The sequence below is a fragment of the Medicago sativa genome, chromosome 3 (genome assembly GCF_051527215.1).
Source record: "Medicago sativa cultivar Bolivia chromosome 3, Bolivia_mono, whole genome shotgun sequence".
In the NCBI taxonomy this organism is placed as follows: Eukaryota; Viridiplantae; Streptophyta; class Magnoliopsida; order Fabales; family Fabaceae; genus Medicago; species Medicago sativa.
The window spans coordinates 25,022,477-25,048,281 of NC_140751.1; the positions used below are offsets into that span (position 1 = coordinate 25,022,477).

Sequence of the window (25,805 nt, forward strand, 5' to 3'; positions counted from 1 at the left end):
AAACTAACACGAGTCTTTTCAGCATGCTTTGTCCTCACTCACATGCTTACCGGGAAACTTCCCGGTAGGTCACCCATCCTAGTACTACTCCAAGCCAAGCACGCTTAACTGTGGAGTTCCTATGGATTGAGCTCCCGAAAAGAAGATGCATCTTGTTGATATGGGTAGTACCTAACAATTCTTATAAGCCTTCCTTCAACCATGTAGTCCCATACCTACACGGCCTCCGGATCTCTCTCATTCCGATGTGATTCGGTTCCTCCTATCAACGTGGGGTAACCCTGTAACAGCCCGGTGGTCCGAGTCATCCCGCTTAAGTCCGGGGCCGGCCTGGCTCCGCCACTGTTACTGTGCCACGTTGCGGGTGTTACATGGTGACCCCACGTTGATAGGAGGAACCGAATCACATCGGAATGAGAGGGATCTGGAGGCCGTGTAGGTATGGGACTACATGGTTGAAGGAAGGCTTATAAGGAAGGAAGGCTTATAAGAATTGTTAGGTACTACCCATATCAACAAGATGCATCTTCTTTTCGGGAGCTCAATCCACGTTGATCTCTAAATTTTGAGGACGAAATTTTTTTTAAGGGGGGTAGAGTGTAACATCCCGCTTAAGTCCGGGGCCGGCCTGGCTCCGCCACTGTTACCGTGCCACGTTGCGGGTGTTACATGCCCACCAGCTTCCGCCTGGTTCGTCCCCGAACCACACCGTACTGGGAGAGGTCGGCTCTGATACCAAGTGTAACATCCCAGACTGCTTACAGGATTGCCGACTAACCCCACAAACTAACACGAGTCTTTTCAGCATGCTTTGTCCTCACTCACATGCTTACCGGGAAACTTCCCGGTAGGTCACCCATCCTAGTACTACTCCAAGCCAAGCACGCTTAACTGTGGAGTTCCTATGGATTGAGCTCCCGAAAAGAAGATGCATCTTGTTGATATGGGTAGTACCTAACAATTCTTATAAGCCTTCCTTCAACCATGTAGTCCCATACCTACACGGCCTCCGGATCCCTCTCATTCCAATGTGATTCGGTTCCTCCTATCAACGTGGGGTCACCCTGTAACAGCTCGGTGGTCCGACTCATCCCGCTTAAGTCCGGGGTCGGCCTGGCTCCGCCACTGCTACTGTGCCACGTTGCGGGTGTTACATGCCCACCAGCTTCCGCCTGGTTCGTCCCCGAACCACACCGTACTCGAAGAGGTCTGCTCTGATATCAAGTGTAACATCCCAGACTGCTTACAGGATTGCCGACTAACCCCACAAACTAACACGAGTCTTTTCAGCATGCTTTGTCCTCACTCACATGCTTACCGGGAAACTTCCCGGTAGGTCACCCATCCTAGTACTACTCCAAGCCAAGCACGCTTAACTGTGGAGTTCCTATGGATTGAGCTCCCGAAAAAAAGATGCATCTTGTTGATATGGGTAGTACCTAACAATTCTTATAAGCCTTCCTTCAACCATGTAGTCCCATACCTACACGGCCTCCGGATCTCTCTCATTCCGATGTGATTCGATTCCTCCTATCAACGTGGGGTAACCCTGTAACAGCCCGGTGGTCCGAGTCATCCCGCTTAAGTCCGGGGCCGGCCTGGCTCCGCCACTGTTACTGTGCCACGTTGCGGGTGTTACATGGTGACCCCACGTTGATAGGAGGAACCGAATCACATCGGAATGAGAGGGATCTGGAGGCCGTGTAGGTATGGGACTACATGGTTGAAGGAAGGCTTATAAGGAAGGAAGGCTTATAAGAATTGTTAGGTACTACCCATATCAACAAGATGCATCTTCTTTTCGGGAGCTCAATCCACGTTGATCTCTAAATTTCGAGGACGAATTTTTTTTTAAGGGGGGTAGAGTGTAACATCCCGCTTAAGTCCGGGGCCGGCCTGGCTCCGCCACTGTTACTGTGCCACGTTGCGGGTGTTACATGCCCACCAGCTTCCGCCTGGTTCGTCCCCGAACCACACCGTACTGGGAGAGGTCTGCTCTGATACCAAGTGTAACATCCCAGACTGCTTACAGGATTGCCGACTAACCCCACAAACTAACACGAGTCTTTTCAGCATGCTTTGTCCTCACTCACATGCTTACCGGGAAACTTCCCGGTAGGTCACCCATCCTAGTACTACTCCAAGCCAAGCACGCTTAACTGTGGAGTTCCTATGGATTGAGCTCCCGAAAAGAAGATGCATCTTGTTGATATGGGTAGTACCTAACAATTCTTATAAGCCTTCCTTCAACCATGTAGTCCCATACCTACACGGCCTCCGGATCCCTCTCATTCCAATGTGATTCGGTTCCTCCTATCAACGTGGGGTCACCCTGTAACAGCTCGGTGGTCCGACTCATCCCGCTTAAGTCCGGGGTCGGCCTGGCTCCGCCACTGCTACTGTGCCACGTTGCGGGTGTTACATGCCCACCAGCTTCCGCCTGGTTCGTCCCCGAACCACACCGTACTCGAAGAGGTCTGCTCTGATATCAAGTGTAACATCCCAGACTGCTTACAGGATTGCCGACTAACCCCACAAACTAACACGAGTCTTTTCAGCATGCTTTGTCCTCACTCACATGCTTACCGGGAAACTTCCCGGTAGGTCACCCATCCTAGTACTACTCCAAGCCAAGCACGCTTAACTGTGGAGTTCCTATGGATTGAGCTCCCGAAAAAAAGATGCATCTTGTTGATATGGGTAGTACCTAACAATTCTTATAAGCCTTCCTTCAACCATGTAGTCCCATACCTACACGGCCTCCGGATCTCTCTCATTCCGATGTGATTCGATTCCTCCTATCAACGTGGGGTAACCCTGTAACAGCCCGGTGGTCCGAGTCATCCCGCTTAAGTCCGGGGCCGGCCTGGCTCCGCCACTGTTACTGTGCCACGTTGCGGGTGTTACATGGTGACCCCACGTTGATAGGAGGAACCGAATCACATCGGAATGAGAGGGATCTGGAGGCCGTGTAGGTATGGGACTACATGGTTGAAGGAAGGCTTATAAGGAAGGAAGGCTTATAAGAATTGTTAGGTACTACCCATATCAACAAGATGCATCTTCTTTTCGGGAGCTCAATCCACGTTGATCTCTAAATTTCGAGGACGAATTTTTTTTTAAGGGGGGTAGAGTGTAACATCCCGCTTAAGTCCGGGGCCGGCCTGGCTCCGCCACTGTTACTGTGCCACGTTGCGGGTGTTACATGCCCACCAGCTTCCGCCTGGTTCGTCCCCGAACCACACCGTACTGGGAGAGGTCTGCTCTGATACCAAGTGTAACATCCCAGACTGCTTACAGGATTGCCGACTAACCCCACAAACTAACACGAGTCTTTTCAGCATGCTTTGTCCTCACTCACATGCTTACCGGGAAACTTCCCGGTAGGTCACTCATCCTAGTACTACTCCAAGCCAAGCACGCTTAACTGTGGAGTTCCTATGGATTGAGCTCCCGAAAAGAAGATGCATCTTGTTGATATGGGTAGTACCTAACAATTCTTATAAGCCTTCCTTCAACCATGTAGTCCCATACCTACACGGCCTCCGGATCCCTCTCATTCCAATGTGATTCGGTTCCTCCTATCAACGTGGGGTCACCCTGTAACAGCTCGGTGGTCCGACTCATCCCGCTTAAGTCCGGGGTCGGCCTGGCTCCGCCACTGCTACTGTGCCACGTTGCGGGTGTTACATGCCCACCAGCTTCCGCCTGGTTCGTCCCCGAACCACACCGTACTCGAAGAGGTCTGCTCTGATATCAAGTGTAACATCCCAGACTGCTTATAGGATTGCCGACTAACCCCACAAACTAACACGAGTCTTTTCAGCATGCTTTGTCCTCACTCACATGCTTACCGGGAAACTTCCCGGTAGGTCACCCATCCTAGTACTACTCCAAGCCAAGCACGCTTAACTGTGGAGTTCCTATGGATTGAGCTCCCGAAAAAAAGATGCATCTTGTTGATATGGGTAGTACCTAACAATTCTTATAAGCCTTCCTTCAACCATGTAGTCCCATACCTACACGGCCTCCGGATCTCTCTCATTCCGATGTGATTCGATTCCTCCTATCAACGTGGGGTAACCCTGTAACAGCCCGGTGGTCCGAGTCATCCCGCTTAAGTCCGGGGCCGGCCTGGCTCCGCCACTGTTACTGTGCCACGTTGCGGGTGTTACATGGTGACCCCACGTTGATAGGAGGAACTGAATCACATCGGAATGAGAGGGATCCGGAGGCCGTGTAGGTATGGGACTACATGGTTGAAGGAAGGCTTATAAGGAAGGAAGGCTTATAAGAATTGTTAGGTACTACCCATATCAACAAGATGCATCTTCTTTTCGGGAGCTCAATCCACGTTGATCTCTAAATTTCGAGGACGAAATTTTTTTTAAGGGGGGTAGAGTGTAACATCCCGCTTAAGTCCGGGGCCGGCCTAGCTCCGCCACTGTTACTGTGCCACGTTGCGGGTGTTACATGCCCACCAGCTTCCGCCTGGTTCGTCCCCGAACCACACCGTACTGGGAGAGGTCTGCTCTGATACCAAGTGTAACATCCCAGACTGCTTACAGGATTGCCGACTAACCCCACAAACTAACACGAGTCTTTTCAGCATGCTTTGTCCTCACTCACATGCTTACCGGGAAACTTCCCGGTAGGTCACCCATCCTAGTACTACTCCAAGCCAAGCACGCTTAACTGTGGAGTTCCTATGGATTGAGCTCCCGAAAAGAAGATGCATCTTGTTGATATGGGTAGTACCTAACAATTCTTATAAGCCTTCCTTCAACCATGTAGTCCCATACCTACACGGCCTCCGGATCCCTCTCATTCCAATGTGATTCGGTTCCTCCTATCAACGTGGGGTCACCCTGTAACAGCTCGGTGGTCCGACTCATCCCGCTTAAGTCCGGGGCCGGCCTGGCTCCGCCACTGCTACTGTGCCACGTTGCGGGTGTTACATGCCCACCAGCTTCCGCCTGGTTCGTCCCCGAACCACACCGTACTCGAAGAGGTCTGCTCTGATATCAAGTGTAACATCCCAGACTGCTTACAGGATTGCCGACTAACCCCACAAACTAACACGAGTCTTTTCAGCATGCTTTGTCCTCACTCACATGCTTACCGGGAAACTTCCCGGTAGGTCACCCATCCTAGTACTACTCCAAGCCAAGCACGCTTAACTGTGGAGTTCCTATGGATTGAGCTCCCGAAAAGAAGATGCATCTTGTTGATATGGGTAGTACCTAACAATTCTTATAAGCCTTCCTTCAACCATGTAGTCCCATACCTACACGGCCTCCGGATCTCTCTCATTCCGATGTGATTCGGTTCCTCCTATCAACGTGGGGTAACCCTGTAATAGCCCGGTGGTCCGAGTCATCCCGCTTAAGTCCGGGGCCGGCCTGGCTCCGCCACTGTTACTGTGCCACGTTGCGGGTGTTACATGGTGACCCCACGTTGATAGGAGGAACCGAATCACATCGGAATGAGAGGGATCCGGAGGCCGTGTAGGTATGGGACTACATGGTTGAAGGAAGGCTTATAAGGAAGGAAGGCTTATAAGAATTGTTAGGTACTACCCATATCAACAAGATGCATCTTCTTTTCGGGAGCTCAATCCACGTTGATCTCTAAATTTCGAGGACGAAATTTTTTTTAAGGGGGGTAGAGTGTAACATCCCGCTTAAGTCCGGGGCCGGCCTGGCTCCGCCACTGTTACTGTGCCACGTTGCGGGTGTTACATGCCCACCAGCTTCCGCCTGGTTCGTCCCCGAACCACACCGTACTGGGAGAGGTCTGCTCTGATACCAAGTGTAACATCCCAGACTGCTTACAGGATTGCCGACTAACCCCACAAACTAACACGAGTCTTTTCAGCATGCTTTGTCCTCACTCACATGCTTACCAGGAAACTTCCTGGTAGGTCACCCATCCTAGTACTACTCCAAGCCAAGCACGCTTAACTGTGGAGTTCCTATGGATTGAGCTCCCGAAAAGAAGATGCATCTTGTTGATATGGGTAGTACCTAACAATTCTTATAAGCCTTCCTTCAACCATGTAGTCCCATACCTATACGGCCTCCGGATCCCTCTCATTCCAATGTGATTCGGTTCCTCCTATCAACGTGGGGTCACCCTGTAACAGCTCGGTGGTCCGACTCATCCCGCTTAAGTCCGGGGCCGGCCTGGCTCCGCCACTGCTACTGTGCCACGTTGCGGGTGTTACATGCCCACCAGCTTCCGCCTGGTTCGTCCCTGAACCACACCGTACTCGAAGAGGTCTGCTCTGATATCAAGTGTAACATCCCAGACTGCTTACAGGATTGCCGACTAACCCCACAAACTAACACGAGTCTTTTCAGCATGCTTTGTCCTCACTCACATGCTTACCGGGAAACTTCCCGGTAGGTCACCCATCCTAGTACTACTCCAAGCCAAGCACGCTTAACTGTGGAGTTCCTATGGATTGAGCTCCCAAAAAGAAGATGCATCTTGTTGATATGGGTAGTACCTAACAATTCTTATAAGCCGTCCTTCAACCATGTAGTCCCATACCTACACGGCCTCCGGATCTCTCTCATTCCGATGTGATTCGGTTCCTCCTATCAACGTGGGGTAACCCTGTAACAGCCCGGTGGTCCGAGTCATCCCGCTTAAGTCCGGGGCCGGCCTGGCTCCGCCACTGTTACTGTGCCACGTTGCGGGTGTTACATGGTGACCCCACGTTGATAGGAGGAACTGAATCACATCGGAATGAGAGGGATCCGGAGGCCGTGTAGGTATGGGACTACATGGTTGAAGGAAGGCTTATAAGGAAGGAAGGCTTATAAGAATTGTTAGGTACTACCCATATCAACAAGATGCATCTTCTTTTCGGGAGCTCAATCCACGTTGATCTCTAAATTTCGAGGACGAAATTTTTTTTAAGGGGGGTAGAGTGTAACATCCCGCTTAAGTCCGGGGCCGACCTGGCTCCGCCACTGTTACTGTGCCACGTTGCGGGTGTTACATGCCCACTAGCTTCCGCCTGGTTCGTCCCCGAACCACACCGTACTGGGAGAGGTCTGCTCTGATACCAAGTGTAACATCCCAGACTACTTACAGGATTGCCGACTAACCCCACAAACTAACACGAGTCTTTTCAGCATGCTTTGTCCTCACTCACATGCTTACCGGGAAACTTCCTGGTAGGTCACCCATCCTAGTACTACTCCAAGCCAAGCACGCTTAACTGTGGAGTTCCTATGGATTGAGCTCCCGAAAAGAAGATGCATCTTGTTGATATGGGTAGTACCTAACAATTCTTATAAGCCTTCCTTCAACCATGTAGTCCCATACCTACACGGCCTCCGGATCCCTCTCATTCCAATGTGATTCGGTTCCTCCTATCAACGTGGGGTCACCCTGTAACAGCTCGGTGGTCCGACTCATCCCGCTTAAGTCCGGGGCCGGCCTGGCTCCGCCACTGCTACTGTGCCACGTTGCGGGTGTTACATGCCCACCAGCTTCCGCCTAGTTCGTCCCTGAACCACACCGTACTCGAAGAGGTCTGCTCTGATATCAAGTGTAACATCCCAGACTGCTTACAGGATTGCCGACTAACCCCACAAACTAACACGAGTCTTTTCAGCATGCTTTGTCCTCACTCACATGCTTACCGGGAAACTTCCCGGTAGGTCACCCATCCTAGTACTACTCCAAGCCAAGCACGCTTAACTGTGGAGTTCCTATGGATTGAGCTCCCGAAAAGAAGATGCATCTTGTTGATATGGGTAGTACCTAACAATTCTTATAAGCCTTCCTTCAACCATGTAGTCCCATACCTACACGGCCTCCGGATCTCTCTCATTCCGATGTGATTCGGTTCCTCCTATCAACGTGGGGTAACCCTGTAACAGCCCGGTGGTCCGAGTCATCCCGCTTAAGTCCGGGGCCGGCCTGGCTCCGCCACTGTTACTGTGCCACGTTGCGGGTGTTACATGGTGACCCCACGTTGATAGGAGGAACTGAATCACATCGGAATGAGAGGGATCCGGAGGCCGTGTAGGTATGGGACTACATGGTTGAAGGAAGGCTTATAAGGAAGGAAGGCTTATAAGAATTGTTAGGTACTACCCATATCAACAAGATGCATCTTCTTTTCGGGAGCTCAATCCACGTTGATCTCTAAATTTCGAGGACGAAATTTTTTTTAAGGGGGGTAGAGTGTAACATCCCGCTTAAGTCCGGGGCCGACCTGGCTCCGCCACTGTTACTGTGCCACGTTGCGGGTGTTACATGCCCACTAGCTTCCGCCTGGTTCGTCCCCGAACCACACCGTACTGGGAGAGGTCTGCTCTGATACCAAGTGTAACATCCCAGACTGCTTACAGGATTGCCGACTAACCCCACAAACTAACACGAGTCTTTTCAGCATGCTTTGTCCTCACTCACATGCTTACCGGGAAACTTCCTGGTAGGTCACCCATCCTAGTACTACTCCAAGCCAAGCACGCTTAACTGTGGAGTTCCTATGGATTGAGCTCCCGAAAAGAAGATGCATCTTGTTGATATGGGTAGTACCTAACAATTCTTATAAGCCTTCCTTCAACCATGTAGTCCCATACCTACACGGCCTCCGGATCCCTCTCATTCCAATGTGATTCGGTTCCTCCTATCAACGTGGGGTCACCCTATAACAGCTCGGTGGTCCGACTCATCCCGCTTAAGTCCGGGGCCGGCCTGGCTCCGCCACTGTTACTGTGCCACGTTGCGGGTGTTACATGCCCACCAGCTTCCGCCTGGTTCGTCCCCGAACCACACCGTACTCGAAGAGGTCTGCTCTGATATCAAGTGTAACATCCCAGACTGCTTACAGGATTGCCGACTAACCCCACAAACTAACACGAGTCTTTTCAGCATGCTTTGTCCTCACTCACATGCTTACCGGGAAACTTCCCGGTAGGTCACCCATCCTAGTACTACTCCAAGCCAAGCACGCTTAACTGTGGAGTTCCTATGGATTGAGCTCCCGAAAAGAAGATGCATCTTGTTGATATGGGTAGTACCTAACAATTCTTATAAGCCTTCCTTCAACCATGTAGTCCCATACCTACACGGCCTCCGGATCTCTCTCATTCCGATGTGATTCGGTTCCTCCTATCAACGTGGGGTAACCCTGTAACAGCCCGGTGGTCCGAGTCATCCCGCTTAAGTCCGGGGCCGGCCTGGCTCCGCCACTGTTACTGTGCCACGTTGCGGGTGTTACATGGTGACCCCACGTTGATAGGAGGAACTGAATCACATCGGAATGAGAGGGATCCGGAGGCCGTGTAGGTATGGGACTACATGGTTGAAGGAAGGCTTATAAGGAAGGAAGGCTTATAAGAATTGTTAGGTACTACCCATATCAACAAGATGCATCTTCTTTTCGGGAGCTCAATCCACGTTGATCTCTAAATTTCGAGGACGAAATTTTTTTTAAGGGGGGTAGAGTGTAACATCCCGCTTAAGTCCGGGGCCGGCCTGGCTCCGCCACTGTTACTGTGCCACGTTGCGGGTGTTACATGCCCACCAGCTTCCGCCTGGTTCGTCCCCGAACCACACCGTACTGGGAGAGGTCTGCTCTGATACCAAGTGTAACATCCCAGACTGCTTACAGGATTGCCGACTAACCCCACAAACTAACACGAGTCTTTTCAGCATGCTTTGTCCTCACTCACATGCTTACCGGGAAACTTCCCGGTAGGTCACCCATCCTAGTACTACTCCAAGCCAAGCACGCTTAACTGTGGAGTTCCTATGGATTGAGCTCCCGAAAAGAAGATGCATCTTGTTGATATGGGTAGTACCTAACAATTCTTATAAGCCTTCCTTCAACCATGTAGTCCCATACCTACACGGCCTCCGGATCCCTCTCATTCCGATGTGATTCGGTTCCTCCTATCAACGTGGGGTCACCCTGTAACAGCCCGGTGGTCCTACTCATCCCGCTTAAGTCCGGGGCCGGCCTGGCTCCGCCACCGTTACTGTGCCACGTTGCAGGTGTTACATGGTGACCCCACGTTGATAGGAGGAACCAAATCGCATCGGAATGAGAGGGATTCGGGGGCCGTGTAGGTATGGGACTACATGGTTGAAGGAAGGCTTATAAGAATTGTTAGGTACTACCCATATCAACAAGATGCATCTTCTTTTCGGGAGCTCAATCCACGTTGATCTCTAAATTTCGAGGACGAAATTTTTTTTAAGGGGGATAGAGTGTAACATCCTGCTTAAGTCTGGGGCCGGCATGGCTCCGCCACTGTTACTGTGCCACGTTGCGGGTGTTACATGCCCACCAGCTTCCGCCTGGTTCGTCCCCGAACCACACCGTACTGGGAGAGGTCTGCTCTGATACCAAGTGTAACATCCCAGACTGCTTACAGGATTGCCGACTAACCCCACAAACCAACACGAGTCTTTTCAGCATGCTTTGTCCTCACTCACATGCTTACTGGGAAACTTCCCGGTAGGTCACCCATCCTAGTACTACTCCAAGCCAAGCACGTTTAACTGTGGAGTTCCTATGGATTGAGCTCCTGAAAAGAAGATGCATTTTGTTGATATGGGTAGTACCTAACAATTCTTATAAGCCTTCCTTCAACCATGTAGTCCCATACCTACACGACCTCCGGATCCCTCTCATTCCGATGTGATTCGGTTCCTCCTATCAACGTGGGGTCACCCTGTAACAGCCCGGTGGTCCGACTCATCCTGCTTAAGTCCGGGGCCGGCCTGGCTCCGCCACTGTTACTGTGCCACATTGCGGGTGTTACACTCCTCAGATGGATTCATACGATGGAACAACGGATCTAGATGAGCACATTGAGAACATCGAGGTTGTTCTCACCTACCGATCGGTGCAGGGTGCCGTTAAATGCGAACTCTTCGTCATCGTGCTAAGACGAGGAGCCGTCACGTAGTTCAAGAACTTACGGAGAAACTCCATTGACTCATGGAGCGACCTCTGTGACGAGTTCACCACCCCTTCTACTACTTCAAGGACACAACCAAAGACGGAGGCGTCCCTAGCTATTGTCCAAGGAAAGGGAAAACGTCTTCGAGATTACATCGAAAGGTTCAATAAATAGGCCGTGCAAGTACGGGGTGCCGATGAAACAATGAAACGGTACCTCATTGCCAAAGGTCTGCGCAAAGGCACGGACGTCAATAAAGATGTCCGCCTTGATCGCCCAAGGGCTCTCAACGAGTTACTAACGATCTGAAAGATCTACATATGGTATGAAGAGGAGTTGTACGCGGACAACCATAACAAATCCAGGAAGGAGGAGCCCGCTGCTGAATCCTCCAAAAAACCCTTCCACGAGAAAAAGAAAGAAGGCAAAGAAACTCGTGAAAGCAATGGACCTATTGGTCGCTTCACTGAGTACATGCCCTTGGCCATGTCCAGAGAGAAGATCTTTGCCGAGATCGCTGTAGCTGACCTAAAGGAAGTTGGCGTCAAGCCGCCAAAGGCTCCTTCGTAAGAAAAGAAGGGGGTCGACAAAACCAAATACTATCAATTCCACAAGTGCCACGGGCACGTTCCCCATGACTGTATCCATCTGAAGGATGCTATTGAACTCCTCATCTAACGGGGGAGGCTCAAGCAGTTCATCAAGAACCCAGAGTCGGAGAAAAATACCATTGAGCTCATCACCGATGGCAGCGAAGCGGACAAGGTAGTCGCCATGTATGTGGAACATCTAGGCGATTTTCCTGACAACGTGGAAGTCGTCCCTTACTCGTGCACAAGGGAGCAGATCCCCACCTCCAACGTTATCACAGGAGGAACGATGAACATCTCCATGGGAAGCATGAAGAGAAAGTTCGAAGAGCTCGTGGGCGACAACCTGCAGATCCCCCTCCAATTCCAACATAGGAGGAAGACCACCGTTGGTGTTCTAAGATTCTGAACTACCTGGTGAGCCCTCAAATTCAGCCATTACTTTGCTCGTTCAAGAATCAATGGCCAGCATCGACGTCCGTCGAGTCTTGATAGACACGGGGGCCTCATACAACATCATGTTCACCAGGCTGTTCAAAACTCTCCAACTAATGGAGAAAAACCTTTCTCCATTTGTTGGAAATGAACTCTACGGTTTCAACGGCTCCTCCACTCAACCTTGGAGTTACGTAGAGCTGTTGGTTGCCTTCGGCGAAAAGGTGGCTAAAAAGACAATAAAGATCCTATTCTTGGTGATCAACTGCCCATCTCTCTATAATTGCATTATAGGGAGAAATGGCTTGCCCAGTTAGGCGCCGCATGTTCAACCTCTCATCTGATGTTGAAATACCATGCAAATGATGGCATCATCGCCTCCCTGAATGGAGACATCGAATCGTCTCGAAGATGTTTCCTTCACGCCAACAAAACTCATAACTCGGTTTCCCAATCCAGCAAAACTGCTGAGGACGTAGGCAAAGCTGCTGCGAGCTCTCTGGATGCAAACTTGGTCGAACTTGATCCCAGGTTCCCCAAGGAAGACCTCAGGGAGAAGAAAAGGGAAAAGAAGGATCCGCTCAACGTGAAACTTTTTAGACCTATCCTTGACAGAGAATTCGAGATGGTCCCTTTTGGAGACGACCCTTCGAAGAACTTCAAGATCGGCAAGGATCTTCCTGAACTTGTCAGAGCACAGCTGGTCGCCTGTTTGAGGGAGAATGCTGATCTGTTCGCCTGGAGCGTAGCCAACATGCCCGAAATCAATCCTAGCGTCGCTTGTCATCAGCTTACAGTCAATCCTAGTGTTAGTTTTGTAGCCCAGCGACGTAGAAACAGTCTCCTGAAAAATTGGAGGCTGTAGAAAAATCTGTAAAACACCTCCTAGAGGCAAACTTCATTTCTGAGGCCAAATACATTACATGGCTCTCAAATGTTGTACTTGTCAGATACCCATGGCCGATGAAGATAAAAAGAAAACAGCCTTCATGTCCAAATCAGGGAACTATTACTACAACGTAATGCCTTTTGGTCTTCGAAACGCTGGGGCTACTTATCAGCTGATGATGAATAAAGTCTGTGACAAGAAACTTTTGGGTGACATTCTTGAGGTCTACATGGATGACATGATCGTAAATCTCAACAAGAGGTTGATCATGCCGCTCATCTCAAAAGGGTTGCAACATGCGACTCAACCCTGAAAAATGCACTTTCAGAGTCCAGGCGGGTAATTTCCTCAGTTTCTACTTAACAGAAAGAGGAATTGAGGCGAATCCAGACAAATGTCGGGCATTTACGGAACACTCCCTACACCCCAATCTAAGAAATGCATCAAAATTCTCAATGGAATGTTAAAATCTCTCTCCCGATTCGTCGCCAAGTCCGCTCAACACGTTTTCCCTTTCTTCAAGCTCTTAAGGAAAGAGACGAAGTTCGAGTGGACTGACAAATGCAAAGCCGCAATGAAACACCTTAAAGGCGCCCTCTCCCAACCTCTGGTTCTCTCGCGCCCTGACCAAGGTGAAGTATTGTGCCTTTATCTTTCCGTTTCTTTTGATGCAGTCGGTGCCGTTCTAATCAGGGAAACACTGAAAGGGCATAAACCTACATACTTCACCAGAAAATCCCTAAAAGGGCTAGAGACGAGGTACCATAAGATTGAAAAGGTAGCCCTCACTCTCGTAACAGCGGCACAAAGGCTAAGGCAGTATTTCTTGGCTCATACAATGGTGGTCTGAACCGACCAACCCATTAGACAAATCCTGGGTCGCCTGACAATGATGATGAAGTGGTAGCTCGAATTGTCAGAATTCGACATACACTATGAATCCATAAAGGCCCTAAAGGCGTAAGTGTTTGCGAACTTCTTAGCTAAAAGGACTTTCCCCGCAGAGGAGAACATGGAGGAATGGACCGTCTTCGTAGAAGGATCATCCAATTCCAAAGGAAGCGGAGCCGAGGTAATCATTGAAAACAACGAAGGTATCGTCGTGGAAATCTCCCTTGGTTTACCCTTCCTGTGACGAACAACACTGCAGAATATGAAGCCTTCTTAGCCGGCATGCGGATCACCCAGTATCTAGGAGCTAAAAAGGTAAAAATATTTACTTATTCTCAATTAGTGACTTCCCAAGTTACTGGCGAATACCAGGTCAGAGAAGCGCACGTACAAGAATATGTCCAGCTAGTACTTACAAAAATGAAAGAATTCGAGCCTGTAGAGGTCAGGGCAGACATTCTTTCAAAACTTGCTTGCACACGGACTGCGAACGAAAACAAAACCGTTATTCAGGAAGTCCTCAACGAACCTAGCGTACAGAGGAAAAAAGCTCAACCCCACGAAGTCAACGCGATTATTGGGATTGAAGACTGAAGGGGACCTATAACCCACTACATAACTAGTGGAGAACTCCCTTCAGATCCCCATGAAAGAACGAAGCTGAAGCGAAAGGCCTGCTCATTCACTTTAGTGGAAGGAACCTTGTACAAAAGGGATTTCATCACACCACTTATCAAGTGTTTGGGACCAAATGAGACCCACGAAGTCCATGCAGAAGTACACGATGGCATATGCGGACATCATCTTGGAGCGAAATCTCTCACCAAAAAGGTCCTACGAGCAGGATACTTTTGGCCCACCATGCTGAAAGACGCCAAGGATTACATCAACCTGTGTGACAAATGTCAAAGGCACGAAGTTATGCATATTGCACCTCCTTCCAAACTGACTTCTTTAGTTTCTCCTCGGCCCTTTGCTTGGTGGGGTATTGACCTTCTAGGACCATTCCCTAAAGCTTCCAAGAAACTCAAATACCTAGTCGTGGAAATCGACTACTCAACGAAGTCGATCGAAGCTGAGCCTCTAGCGAAAATCACAGCAAAAAACGTACTTCGTTTCTTCAAAAGAAACATCTTAGCAAGATTCGGAGTACCCGCCCTAGTGATCTCCGACAACGGGACTCAATTCACCGATCACAAATTTCAAGACTACCAGAGAAATATTTTTTTTGAGGGAAGAATACCAGAGAAATATTGGCATCAAAGAAAGCTTCACTTCTGTCGAACATCCTCAAGATAAAGGCCTTGCTAAAGCAGCGAACAGGGTCATCCTGTGAGGAATACGAAGAAGGCTAGACGAAGCCAAAACTAGTTGGGCTGAGGAACTATATACAGTCCTTTGGGCCTATCGAACATCTCCCGACTTTACAACTGGTGAGTCACCTTTTCGACTGACGTATGGGACAGAAGCGGTCATTCTCATTGAGCTAACCGAACTCACTTGGTGAACTAGCACCGATACTGACTTCCCTACCAACACGAAGATGGCGTTCGTTGTTTTGCCATGTGGCGTGGATGAATGGATTTGTGACCCTAAGATGGTGGGCACCCAAGACGAATCCTTTATGATGTACATGAGGGTTACCATCCCCTTTACGCCTTTTGAAATGGGGGTTCTAAAATTTCTGAATGTGGTACCTTCACAGATACGCCCTAATAGTTGGGCGTTTATCCGTGGTTTTGAAATCTTGTGTATGGATTTGGATTTAGAACCCACAGTGGGTGCTTTCTTGTATTTTTATGGAACAAAGGATGTTAACAAAGGAACCTGAATTACTATTAGCGCTCATCCAGGGAGGAAGTTATTTCCTGCATACGCTTCGAATTTTAAGAAGGAGTGGCCGGATTCTTTTGCATGGATAAGAGGAGCGCCTGGGTGTTCTACTTCGTCCATTATGGTGGATGGAGAGGCAAAATTTCCTTTCAATTGGACTCTGAATCCTATCATAGTGATGGGCTTTGATTTTGGGAAGATGACGCCATATGAGAAGAGCTTAGTGTGTTTTTGGAGAGATTTTCGCTGTTGCATATTCATTTGTTGCTAGAGCGTGACAGTTATGTGCAGAATACGGATGCATACTTGCGTGAGTGTCTTCAAATTTATATGTTGTGTTTCTTGTCCTTTTCTTCTTTTCCTGATTGATTTATTTTGCTTTTGTTTTTTCTTTGTAGAACCGATGTTGTCGCTTACTGGTCCTGAGCGTAAGAAATACTTGGCCGATCTTAAGGCCAAAAAAGAGGTTGTTGGGAGTACAACTACTAATCTGGGGGTGTTATTCAAAGGAAGTTGAAGAGGAAGGAGGTGAATGCCAAAAATGATGGTGGAATGGAGGAGGTTGTAATGGATACCGACCCGCCAGAGACTTTGGGTGATGGGGTGAAATTCTTGCAGACTGAGTCGCCTCGGGGCGAGGTGGGAAAGGTCCTGATGTTGGAACGGGGCGAGGTGGGAAGGATGCTGGGACTAGCTAGGTTCCCTTAAATGCTCATGTGTTGGAGTCCTTTTGGCATTCGGGTTTCGACTTTCGCATGTGAATTTCTCTTTTGGGTTTAAGTGATTTTGCTATATGTTTGTTTTGTGTTTTCCTTGATCCATTTTCTTTTATGTTTTGCTAGGTATATGGCGGAACACATTCCTTTGGCGGCCGTTGATGTAAGTGCTGGTGTTAATGCCAAATTTAGCGACCTTGTGGCAGATGCCGGTGTTTCTGCATTACGAATTCTTTTAATGGGTCATGCTATGGAGAAACAACATGTCCCTTTGGAAGCAAAGCATAAAGAAGATGCTGAAGATGTTGAAAAGTGGAAGCATAAGATGACAGGGATGGACGCACGCTTGAAGGACGCGCTGAAAGACAAGAAGGCCACAGAAACAAAGGCTGGCCAACTGAAGGAAGCTACGGAAGCCCTTGAATCTGAGAACAAGGCCTTGAAGACGAAAGTGGGCGAGTTGGAGAAGAGTTTGGGCGATGCTCAGGCGACTGTTGAAGAAGGGAAAGGCATGCTCGCTCAGTATTTTAACGATGGTTTTAATCGTGCCAAAGAGTAGGCTTTGCACTTCAACCCAGATGCTAACCTGGAGGATTTGGGTCCTTTCAAGATTCTAGTGGACGGGCAGCTGGTCGATGAGGAGTGAATTTTATATTTTAATTTATTATATTGGCGACCTTGCATGGCGCATTTGATTTTGAAACGCTTATTTTGAGGCTACGTCTTGACGTTGTTTCTTACTGTTTAAGTGACAACTTTATTTATTTATTTTGCAGTGATTATCCTTGACAATTTTCTAAGAATTTTCTTAGCATTTAGCTCTTCTTTTAGGCATGTTGCTTTAATCGTCGAGTTTGATTTTGGATGGCGCCCCGACATTTTTTAGCTCGGAATTTACTTAGGCTCATAATATTTTAGTGGCGCCCCGACATTTTTTAGCTCAGAATTTACTTATGTTCATCATAATATTTTGATGGCGCCCTGGTATTTTTTAGCTCGGAATTTACTTAGGCTCATAATATTTTGGTGGTGCCCCGTCATTTTTTAGCTCGGAATTTACTTAGGCTCGTAATATTTTGGTGGCGTACTTCAGCTATTGCAAAAAATTTGTAAGTGCACAAAATAGATGGAAAGAAGGACACAACTTTTATGAAGAGAATAGGGTGCCTCGTTAAAAACCCCTGCCCTTGCAGGGGAAAAGAGTGCAACCCTACCCCTTTTATTAGACAAGTGAAATTGTTCTTTCCTTTTTTAGGCTTTGACAGGATAAGAATAACTTTAAAACTTAACGAAAAGGAAAATATAATTAACTATAGTAATGATGCAGATTGATGATGTTCCATGTGCGTGGTACTGCTTCGCCACTTATTTCTTCGAGTTTGTATGGTCCATGAGGAAACTTTTCTCTGACTCTATAGGGTACTTCCCAATTTGGAAATAGTTTTCCTATCCTGGTCGGGGCGACTACTTGCTTTAGGACGAGATCACCTTCTTTCATTTCTCTTGGTATTACTCTGGAATTGTATTGGCGAGCTGCGCGCTGTTTGGCGGCGAATTATCGGATGTGAGCTTGTTCCCTGATTTCGTCGATCATGTCTATGCTACATCTTATCCCTATTTCGTTGGCTTCTTTAGAGAAGTTATCTCTTCGCCAAGTAGGAGTATCGATTTTGACTGGAAGCATGGCATGAGTACCAATAAGACCATAGAACTTGTTGCTCAATTTTGACATTTTAATGTTTGTATTTGTTATTTATAGCTTAAAATAAATTTGGAGCTAAATAAATATACAGAAATATTCTACTTTGTGCTTTGTTCATTCAGTGTTTACCTCGTGGAGCTGTTCTGCCTAAAGTCCTTTGGCGGGTTCCAGCTTTTTTTTTGATACCATTTAGTATTACTTTGTTGGCAGCTTTTGCCAGTCCGTTAGCTTGTGGGTGGATTACCGATACAAACTTTGTTTGGATTACTAAGTTCCTGCAAAATTCAACAACAGTAGAAGTGTCAAACTAGGTACCGTTGTCAGATACGATGCATCGAGGTAGACCAAAACGACATATTATTTTCTTCCAATAAAATCTTCTGACTCTTTCAGCTGTTATTTTGGCCATTGCTTCAGCTTCGATCCATTTAGTAAAGTAGTCCACTCCTACAATAAGAAATTTTAATTGTCCTAGAGCTAAAGGAAAAGGACCGACAATGTCAACCGCCCACTTATGATAAGGCCATGGAGAGTATACTGAGGTAAGCTCTTGAGATGGTGAATGCTTCTTGTCGGAGAATTTCTGGCACTTGTCACATTTCTTGATAAAATTCGGCATTATCTTGGATCATTGTGGGCCAGTAATATCCCGCTCGCAGGAGTTTTGCAGCCAAAGCTCGCCCCCCGATGTGACTACCACGCACGCCTTCGTGTACCTCTACCAAGACCAAGTATGTTTCTTCTTCACCTAAACATCTTAACATTGGGGATGCTCTTCCCGTCTTGTATAGTTTCCCTGCCACGATTGTGAATTTATATGCCCTTCTCTGAACTAGTTGTTCTTCGACATGGTAATGAGAAAGTGGAGATTGAGGATGTTTGGGGGGTAGGTAAGGCGATATGTGTTAAATTTAATGAAGATCCTGCTAACATGTTCAATGTTCTTTCTAAAGTGGGCAGGAAAAAGAAGAAGGTTGGTGAGGGTGAGAGAGGGGTTGCGCAGAAAGGTGTGTTGGAGGGATGTTAGTGGGTGTGAGCATCGGTAGGGGGAAAGAGGTTGTAATGAAGATCATTTTATGGAATGTGAGGGGGTTGGGGAGTGTGGAGAAGTGGAAGGAAGTTAGGAATTTGGTGGAGGAGAATGGTCCTTCCATTTTGTGTATTCAAGAGACCAAGATGCCGGTTTATGACGATGTGTTGTGCGCCTCTCTGTGGGCCGGTACGCCTCACTCGTTTTCGTACGGTCCTTCTGTGGGGGCATCAGGTGGTTTGTTGATTCTGTGGGATTGTTCTTTGGTTGAGGTGTGGTCGATAGTTAGTTTTGAGCGTGTTGTTATGATCTATGGTCGCTTTATTCAGTCAAATGAAAAGTTCTATTTATGCAATGTGTATGCCCCTTTTGATAATGGAGAGAAGCAAGTGTTATGGGAAGCCCTGACTATGCTTTTGCAACAAATGCTGGGGAAGAATGTGTGTATCTGTGGGGACTTCAATATAGTTCAGTCTTTGTCAGAATGGCGTTTATTGCAATCACAATCCACCCAAAATGATATAGCGCCTTTTGACAGGTTCATTGCAGAAAATTCGTTGGTGGATCTTCCCTTATGTGGACGCAAATATACTTGGTACAAAGGGGACGGTTCACCAATGAGCCAAATTGACAGGTTTTTTTTTACCAGAAGATTGGTGTTTGATGTGGCCTGGGAGCATGCAGAGCGCACATCTGAGGGGTTTGTCTGATCATTGTCCCTTGTTGTTATTTGTTTGAGAGGATGATTGGGGTCTGAGACCCTCTCGGATGCTGAAATGTTGGTTCGAAGTTCCAGGCAATAAATAATTTGTTACTGACAAGTGGAAATCGTTTGAGGTGTCTGGATGGGGCGGTTTTGTGTTACAAGAGAAGTTGAACATGATAAAAAAAAATTCTTTGAAGGATTGGCATTGCAATCATGCTAGTAATTTATCTGGCCGTATTCGGACTCTTCAGGAGCGAGTGTCAGAGTTAGATAAAAAAGGGGAGTCGACGGTGCTTTCGGCGGATGAGTTATTGGAATTGCGAGGCACCATTTTTGACATTCACTCTTTGGCTCGGATGAATACAAGTATATGCTGGCAACAATCTCGATTGTTGTGGCTTCAGGAAGGTGATGCGAATTCAAAGTATTTCCATTCCGTTTTGTCTGGTAGGCGTCGGGGTAATGTTATATCTTCGCTTCTGGTTGACGGAAATGTAGTGGAGGGTGTGCATTCGGTGAGGGCAGCATTGATACCACTTCAGTTTCAAGGAATTGAAATGGATGTTGATTGTTGTTTGGATATAGCGTTTGCAACTGTCACCGGATGGTGGCGCGTGCACTGCGTGAGGGTAAGTTGTTTGTGTGATTGTCAAGTTGCTATTCCTATCGGAGAACAGGTGAATAAACTTTTTCTTATTTTTAATTATTTTTTTATCAAATATTTTAATTTTTTTATGTAACACATTTATATAAAACGTATTTATTCATAATAATCAATTCAATCTATAGTTATTAAACTCACTATCAATACAAAGTAAGTTATAAAAAACTTTAAAATTATTAAGTGAAATTGATATAATGGTTAGACGTGTAACCAAAAAATAAATAAAAATATAATGGTTAGACTTTTTGTTCACATCAATTGTTTGTCGATACAATTCTTTAGCTGACATAAGTTGTCAGTTGGGATTATCGCTTAAAATTTGAGTAAATTTAATTGATAATCTTAATGAGTTTGATGGTTCTCTGCGATTTCATTATTAAAATTCTTTATGATAAGGAAAAAAACACACTTTAATTATATTTAACAAACAAGATCATTTAAAATAAAATAAAAAGCAGTTTTTTTTTTGAAGGAATATAAAAAACAGTTTTGATTATTAACTTTAGAAAATAGTTTCTATTATATATATATATATATATATATATATATATATATATATATATATAACTAAAAAGTAAAAAAACTAAAAGGTAAATGTCTTTTTTTTTTTTTTTATTAAAGGTTTATATACCTATAGTATTTTATTATAATAATATATATTTTTTGTCTTGATATAATTGTTTTTTTTTATGGATTGTGGATAATTTTTTTTCCATGTAAATAAACGAGTTTATTGTTTTTTGAATTTTTTAAAATTGTTTGGAAGAAAGAAACTTGGCGTGAGTCTCGTGTGAAGTCGATAATACAATTTTCTAATTAAAAATATAATCTAAATAATTTTTTTTAATGAAACCAACAACAATCTTTATTATAGAAAAAGTTGTTTAAGGGCATAAGTGAGATAGTAAAAAAGTAAGTATAAATAATATACTCATCTAGTTTGTTACACTTTTTAAATGATAAAGGAAAAAACCATATATATATATATATATATATATATATATATATATATATATATATATATATATATATATATATATAGTGTTTGTTACATATTTTTATTTAGTAGTTACATGTGTTATTTGTATTGAAATATATGATATTTTTGAAAAGAGAAAAAGTCAGCTCAAAAGAGCGGAAATAATTCTTTTCTTTATAAATAAATTGTATATATGACTTTTTTTTTTTTTTGAGGGAAAATTGTATATATGACTAAAAATAGAATATTTCAAAAGTCATACCAAAATTATCATATCATATGGTACCCAAAAACAAAATTATCATATCATAAGCTTACACATTCAACAACGAAAATTATGTCCACTATAATTAGGAAACTGATTCTACCATTCTGTTATTGGTGACTATGAGGGGTATAAATAGGAATATGTTTCTTTACCAATAATTCCAACATCCAAACCCTGTTATTTGTAAAGATCCATGAGATTAAAATTACAAGTTTGATTAAGGAAACTAGACTTTCAATCTAACAGAAAACCATAAAGAGAAGGAAAAACAGAAACTCCATTAAAAAGTTGAATTTATTCACATGGTAAAAAAATAAAAAATGTTTTGCAAAAAGAAAAAGATATTTATGTAAAGTTATGCTCTCTGAATTCAGCCCATGCATAAAAAAACAGATTCCCACTAATTAAGTTTTCATAAGAAAATCAAAACATGTAGTTCATATTGTAAACTCTTAAGATCTAATGTGCAGCAAAATAATTAACTTCTCCGATAGAACAACAACATAAGAAAAACACTATTTGTCACTTGTGTTTCAAAAAACTAGAAAGAATGTCACTGAACTTTCTTATAACTAGACACACGCAATTTTAAACTGTCGAGAAAGTTGCTCCAATATTTAAACTAGAGGAACTATGGCAAATACAAAGGAGACTCCTTCAACATAAAAAATACTATTAAAGGGTTTAATGTAAAACTTTTGATTGCAACTTTGTTTCTAGTTACAGACTTAGAAGCATATTATTCATTTTAATTCATGCCGTGACAACAACAAAATGCATGAGATCAAGCCATCACAAGTGCTTGTAATCAGATAGGTACGCTACAATCAAGACTTGATAGCTAAAACACCAAGAATAACTAGAAACAGTAACTTGCATTAACAGATTAAAATTTATCATAACAAAAAGACTTGCACTAAAACTAACAAAAGAATGTATTCCTTTGGTGGTGTCTAATTCTATTGTAACTGAGAAAATAAAATTGGTCTCTCATCCCCTTTTCTCCATCGCTGCTGCATAAAATGAAAAGGCTTTATGTAAGAAACGAAGTGATCTTAATAAATAAATTGATTTTCTATATCTAGTACATGATTTATCATTTATGCATTGATAATTATCCAATCACTCTAGACAAGCAAGCTTATTAAGAGGAAAGAAACAAGCAAAGTAAATACTCAACCAAAACATAAAGTCCTTGAAAACGACATCCAGAAAATATAATTCCAAACACTGGAAGAGAGAGTTAATTAATTATCTTCCAGAACTATCTCTCTTAAATAAAAAGAAAAGGTTTGGTAAACAATGGAGTGGTACATCCCAGTTTATAATGGCCTCAAGTCCATAGTCATTCACCACTTAGATGGTATTTTTGGAACTACGAAGGTTCGCAGCATTTACGTTAAACCCCAAACCACCTTTGAAACTAAAGATGATATCAATTTATTTGACACTTGTCTCATACGTGTCATACGAGTGTCGACACCGCGACATGCCTAATCCTACAGGTGTGTCTATGCTTCATAGACTTTCCACTTCAAAGCAACACAATAATGTCATACTGCTAGTGGCCAACATCAAATCAAAATAACATAAAAATCCTTTAATAATTAAATATGTAATTAGGGGTTTGTTGCTAAGCATATTTCATAATAATACAATTTGCCTTAATGATCCAAGTGAAAAACACATTTCCGACATGCATACTGCCCACAGGGAGGACGGATTCGTCAATAAAGACGACACAATTTCCTTTTGGAATACATAGATCTGAAGCAGAAGCAGAAAACGAACATCCGCGCCCAATGAAAAAAATCCTATCCCCAAAATTCCTCAACTTCACCCACTTCTTCTCCTTCTCATCAAAATCCATCAACCTCACCCACTTCTTCTCCTTCTCATCAAGTTCAGAAAAATCAATACTAAAACAATAAAATTTCTGATCAATAGCCAATAACAACAACCTACCCTCACTCTCCACTAGCATTTTATTCCACCCAGGACTACCAGGACCCAAAGGTTGAGCTGTTAACTCGATGATCGAGCCTGGTCCAACTGTAACTGTCTCGCCGGACTGGTCGACCGCGTAAAACCTCCCTTTAAACAAACAGATGTCTCCATATAAAGATGACCTATTGGAAATCAACGTCCACTGCTAGTCGCGGCCACGGAAAATCATCGGCCGGTTGGAATAACGACTTAATGTGCTGAGTGAAAGAGGGTTTTTCCCACGGGCCATGACGGCAAGGACCGTTTCAGGGTGCAAGTATCTACCACGTTGAATTTGGAATGTGAGGTCGTCTTCGTCTATGAAATCGGTTCCTAAATAAAGGATAGAGAGTTTGTTGAAGTCAAGCACGTGAGGACGAATTGGGGTTTGTTCTTGTGGCTGTGGATATGAGATGAATGGGTTGAAGAATTCAGTTTTCCCATGTGAATTTTGTGTAACTCTAATCAACCAAGGACAACGACGAATTAGGGTTTTTCCATGTGGTGGTGGTTTGACGAGGAAGAGAGTGCGTTTGGAAAGGTAACAGAATGGAGAGTTGGTGTTGTTGAGGGAATCATGTACGAGTGGGAATTTGATGGGTGAAATTTGAAGATGGTGATTTGGAATGGAGGAAGAGCGCCAATTGGAACAAACCGATCGAAAACGAATGAGATCAATTTCGTTGTCAATTCGTTCCGATATCAGACAAGGAAGCTCATTTCGAAGTTCAGACCAATCTGCCGTTGATGATGTTGATGTGTCCCGCTGATTCTTTTTTCTTTCTTCCTTCTTTTTCATTCCTCTTTCAGTAAAAAGGTTAACGTCTTTCCTAAAATTGCAAAAGGAACCAACCCTAAGCGAAAAAAGGAACTTCATTGTTGAAGAAACAATGATTCTTCAAATCACTACACAAGGAACCGAGAATTTTTTGTGTCTAACTACTTCTCTGTGATATCATAACTTTACTACTTATTCCTTCTTTTAAGTGTCTTTTTAGAAAATTAAATGTTATTTTTTTTCGTAACAAACAATTGTTACTCATCTTATTTATAGAATTTTAACTCTTCTTAGAACCATTGTTTATAACAAAATTTTGTTTTAAATTCGAATATAACAAGAAACAAACTTTGTTTAATAAAAAACAAACAAACTTTGTTTAAAAAAAAAAAAAACTTTAGTTTTTGCATTAATTAGTTTTGGCTAAAATACATTTTGGTCCCTTAACTATTTAGGCAGTATCGCTTTGGTCCCTTAATTAAAATTCGATTTATTTTGGTCCCTTAACTTCTCTCTGTTACACATTTTGGTCCTTTCCGTTAGTTTTAATTCAAAAACGTTAGGTTTTCTTTATTTTCTTTTGGAATTTTTCTGGGATTCTTGTTGTTGAAGGTTGATGGAGATGATATGAAGATGAAAAAGAGGAGAAGAAGATGAATAAAACCTAACGTTTTTGAATTAAAACTAACGGAAAGGACTATAATGTGTAACGGAGAGAAGTTAAGGGACCAAAATAAATCGAATTTTAATTAAAGGACTAAAGCGATACTATCTAAATAGTTAAGGGACCAAAAATGCAATTTAGCCATTAGTTTTATTGAAAAAGATAAGAGTAATTGACAAATTGTACCCTTAAAATAGCGAAAGACAATTAAATAGGAACTACACCGTTGAAGAATCAATGATTCTTCAATTAAATACACAAGGAACCAATTTTTTGTTTTTTTTGTTTTTGACTGAAGGATACGGTTAACTTCTTTGTGATATAAAAGTTCGGGTTTTTCCATAGGTGGCTTGCGAATGGCGCTGCCGCTATAGCATGCCACGAACGGTCGGAAATTTTGTGTTGAGAATAGCTCGCAACTGCCTACCAAAACGTGCAAGGCTGTGGTGCAAAGCAACGAAGAGGCCGAGACAGCTGATGATATTCTGCTACAGTGCAAGAAGAGCATGGAAACATGGAGAAAATTGGGGCAGCTGCATATGTTGATCAGGCCCCAGCTGCAAAATTGAAGCATTGGAGGAATGATTTTCTATGTACTAAGAGCATTACCTAAGAATGATAAGTGTATGTTTTCCTTGAACCTTTGGACCTTGTGGAGGAGCAGAAACACACGGCAATCCGGGACAATCAAATGGAAAGGACAACTGACATACTTCACAGGGGAAATAGTTTGTTGA

The 25,805-nt window shown here is 44.5% G+C and overlaps 3 protein-coding genes across 3 annotated transcripts; 1 reads left to right on the forward strand and 2 right to left on the reverse strand.

The window, feature by feature from the left end:
- The first annotated feature begins 19,055 nt into the window (after positions 1-19,055).
- Positions 19,056-19,733, forward strand: LOC146936619 (uncharacterized). The gene has a single exon (XM_085749254.1). It carries the CDS (start codon positions 19,056-19,058, stop codon positions 19,731-19,733), a length of 678 nt encoding a protein of 225 aa, XP_085605380.1.
- Positions 19,734-23,273: 3,540 nt separating this feature from the next.
- On the reverse strand, positions 23,274-23,673 carry LOC146936620 (uncharacterized). The gene has a single exon (XM_085749255.1). The coding sequence runs from the start codon at positions 23,622-23,624 to the stop codon at positions 23,274-23,276; it is 351 nt and encodes a 116-aa protein (XP_085605381.1). The 5' UTR covers positions 23,625-23,673.
- A 119-nt stretch (positions 23,674-23,792) lies between these two features.
- Positions 23,793-24,503, reverse strand: LOC146936621 (F-box protein SKIP23-like). The gene has a single exon (XM_085749256.1). The coding sequence runs from the start codon at positions 24,501-24,503 to the stop codon at positions 23,793-23,795; it is 711 nt and encodes a 236-aa protein (XP_085605382.1).
- Positions 24,504-25,805: the final 1,302 nt, after the last annotated feature.

What these genes read in the sequence shown, in the direction of transcription:
- LOC146936619 (XM_085749254.1), top strand. Translation starts at nt 19,056, where the DNA reads ATGAAGATCATTTTATGGAATGTGAGGGGGTTGGGGAGTGTGGAGAAG.
- LOC146936620 (XM_085749255.1), bottom strand. Translation starts at nt 23,624, where the DNA reads ATGCTAGTGGAGAGTGAGGGTAGGTTGTTGTTATTGGCTATTGATCAG.
- LOC146936621 (XM_085749256.1), bottom strand. Translation starts at nt 24,503, where the DNA reads ATGAAGTTCCTTTTTTCGCTTAGGGTTGGTTCCTTTTGCAATTTTAGG.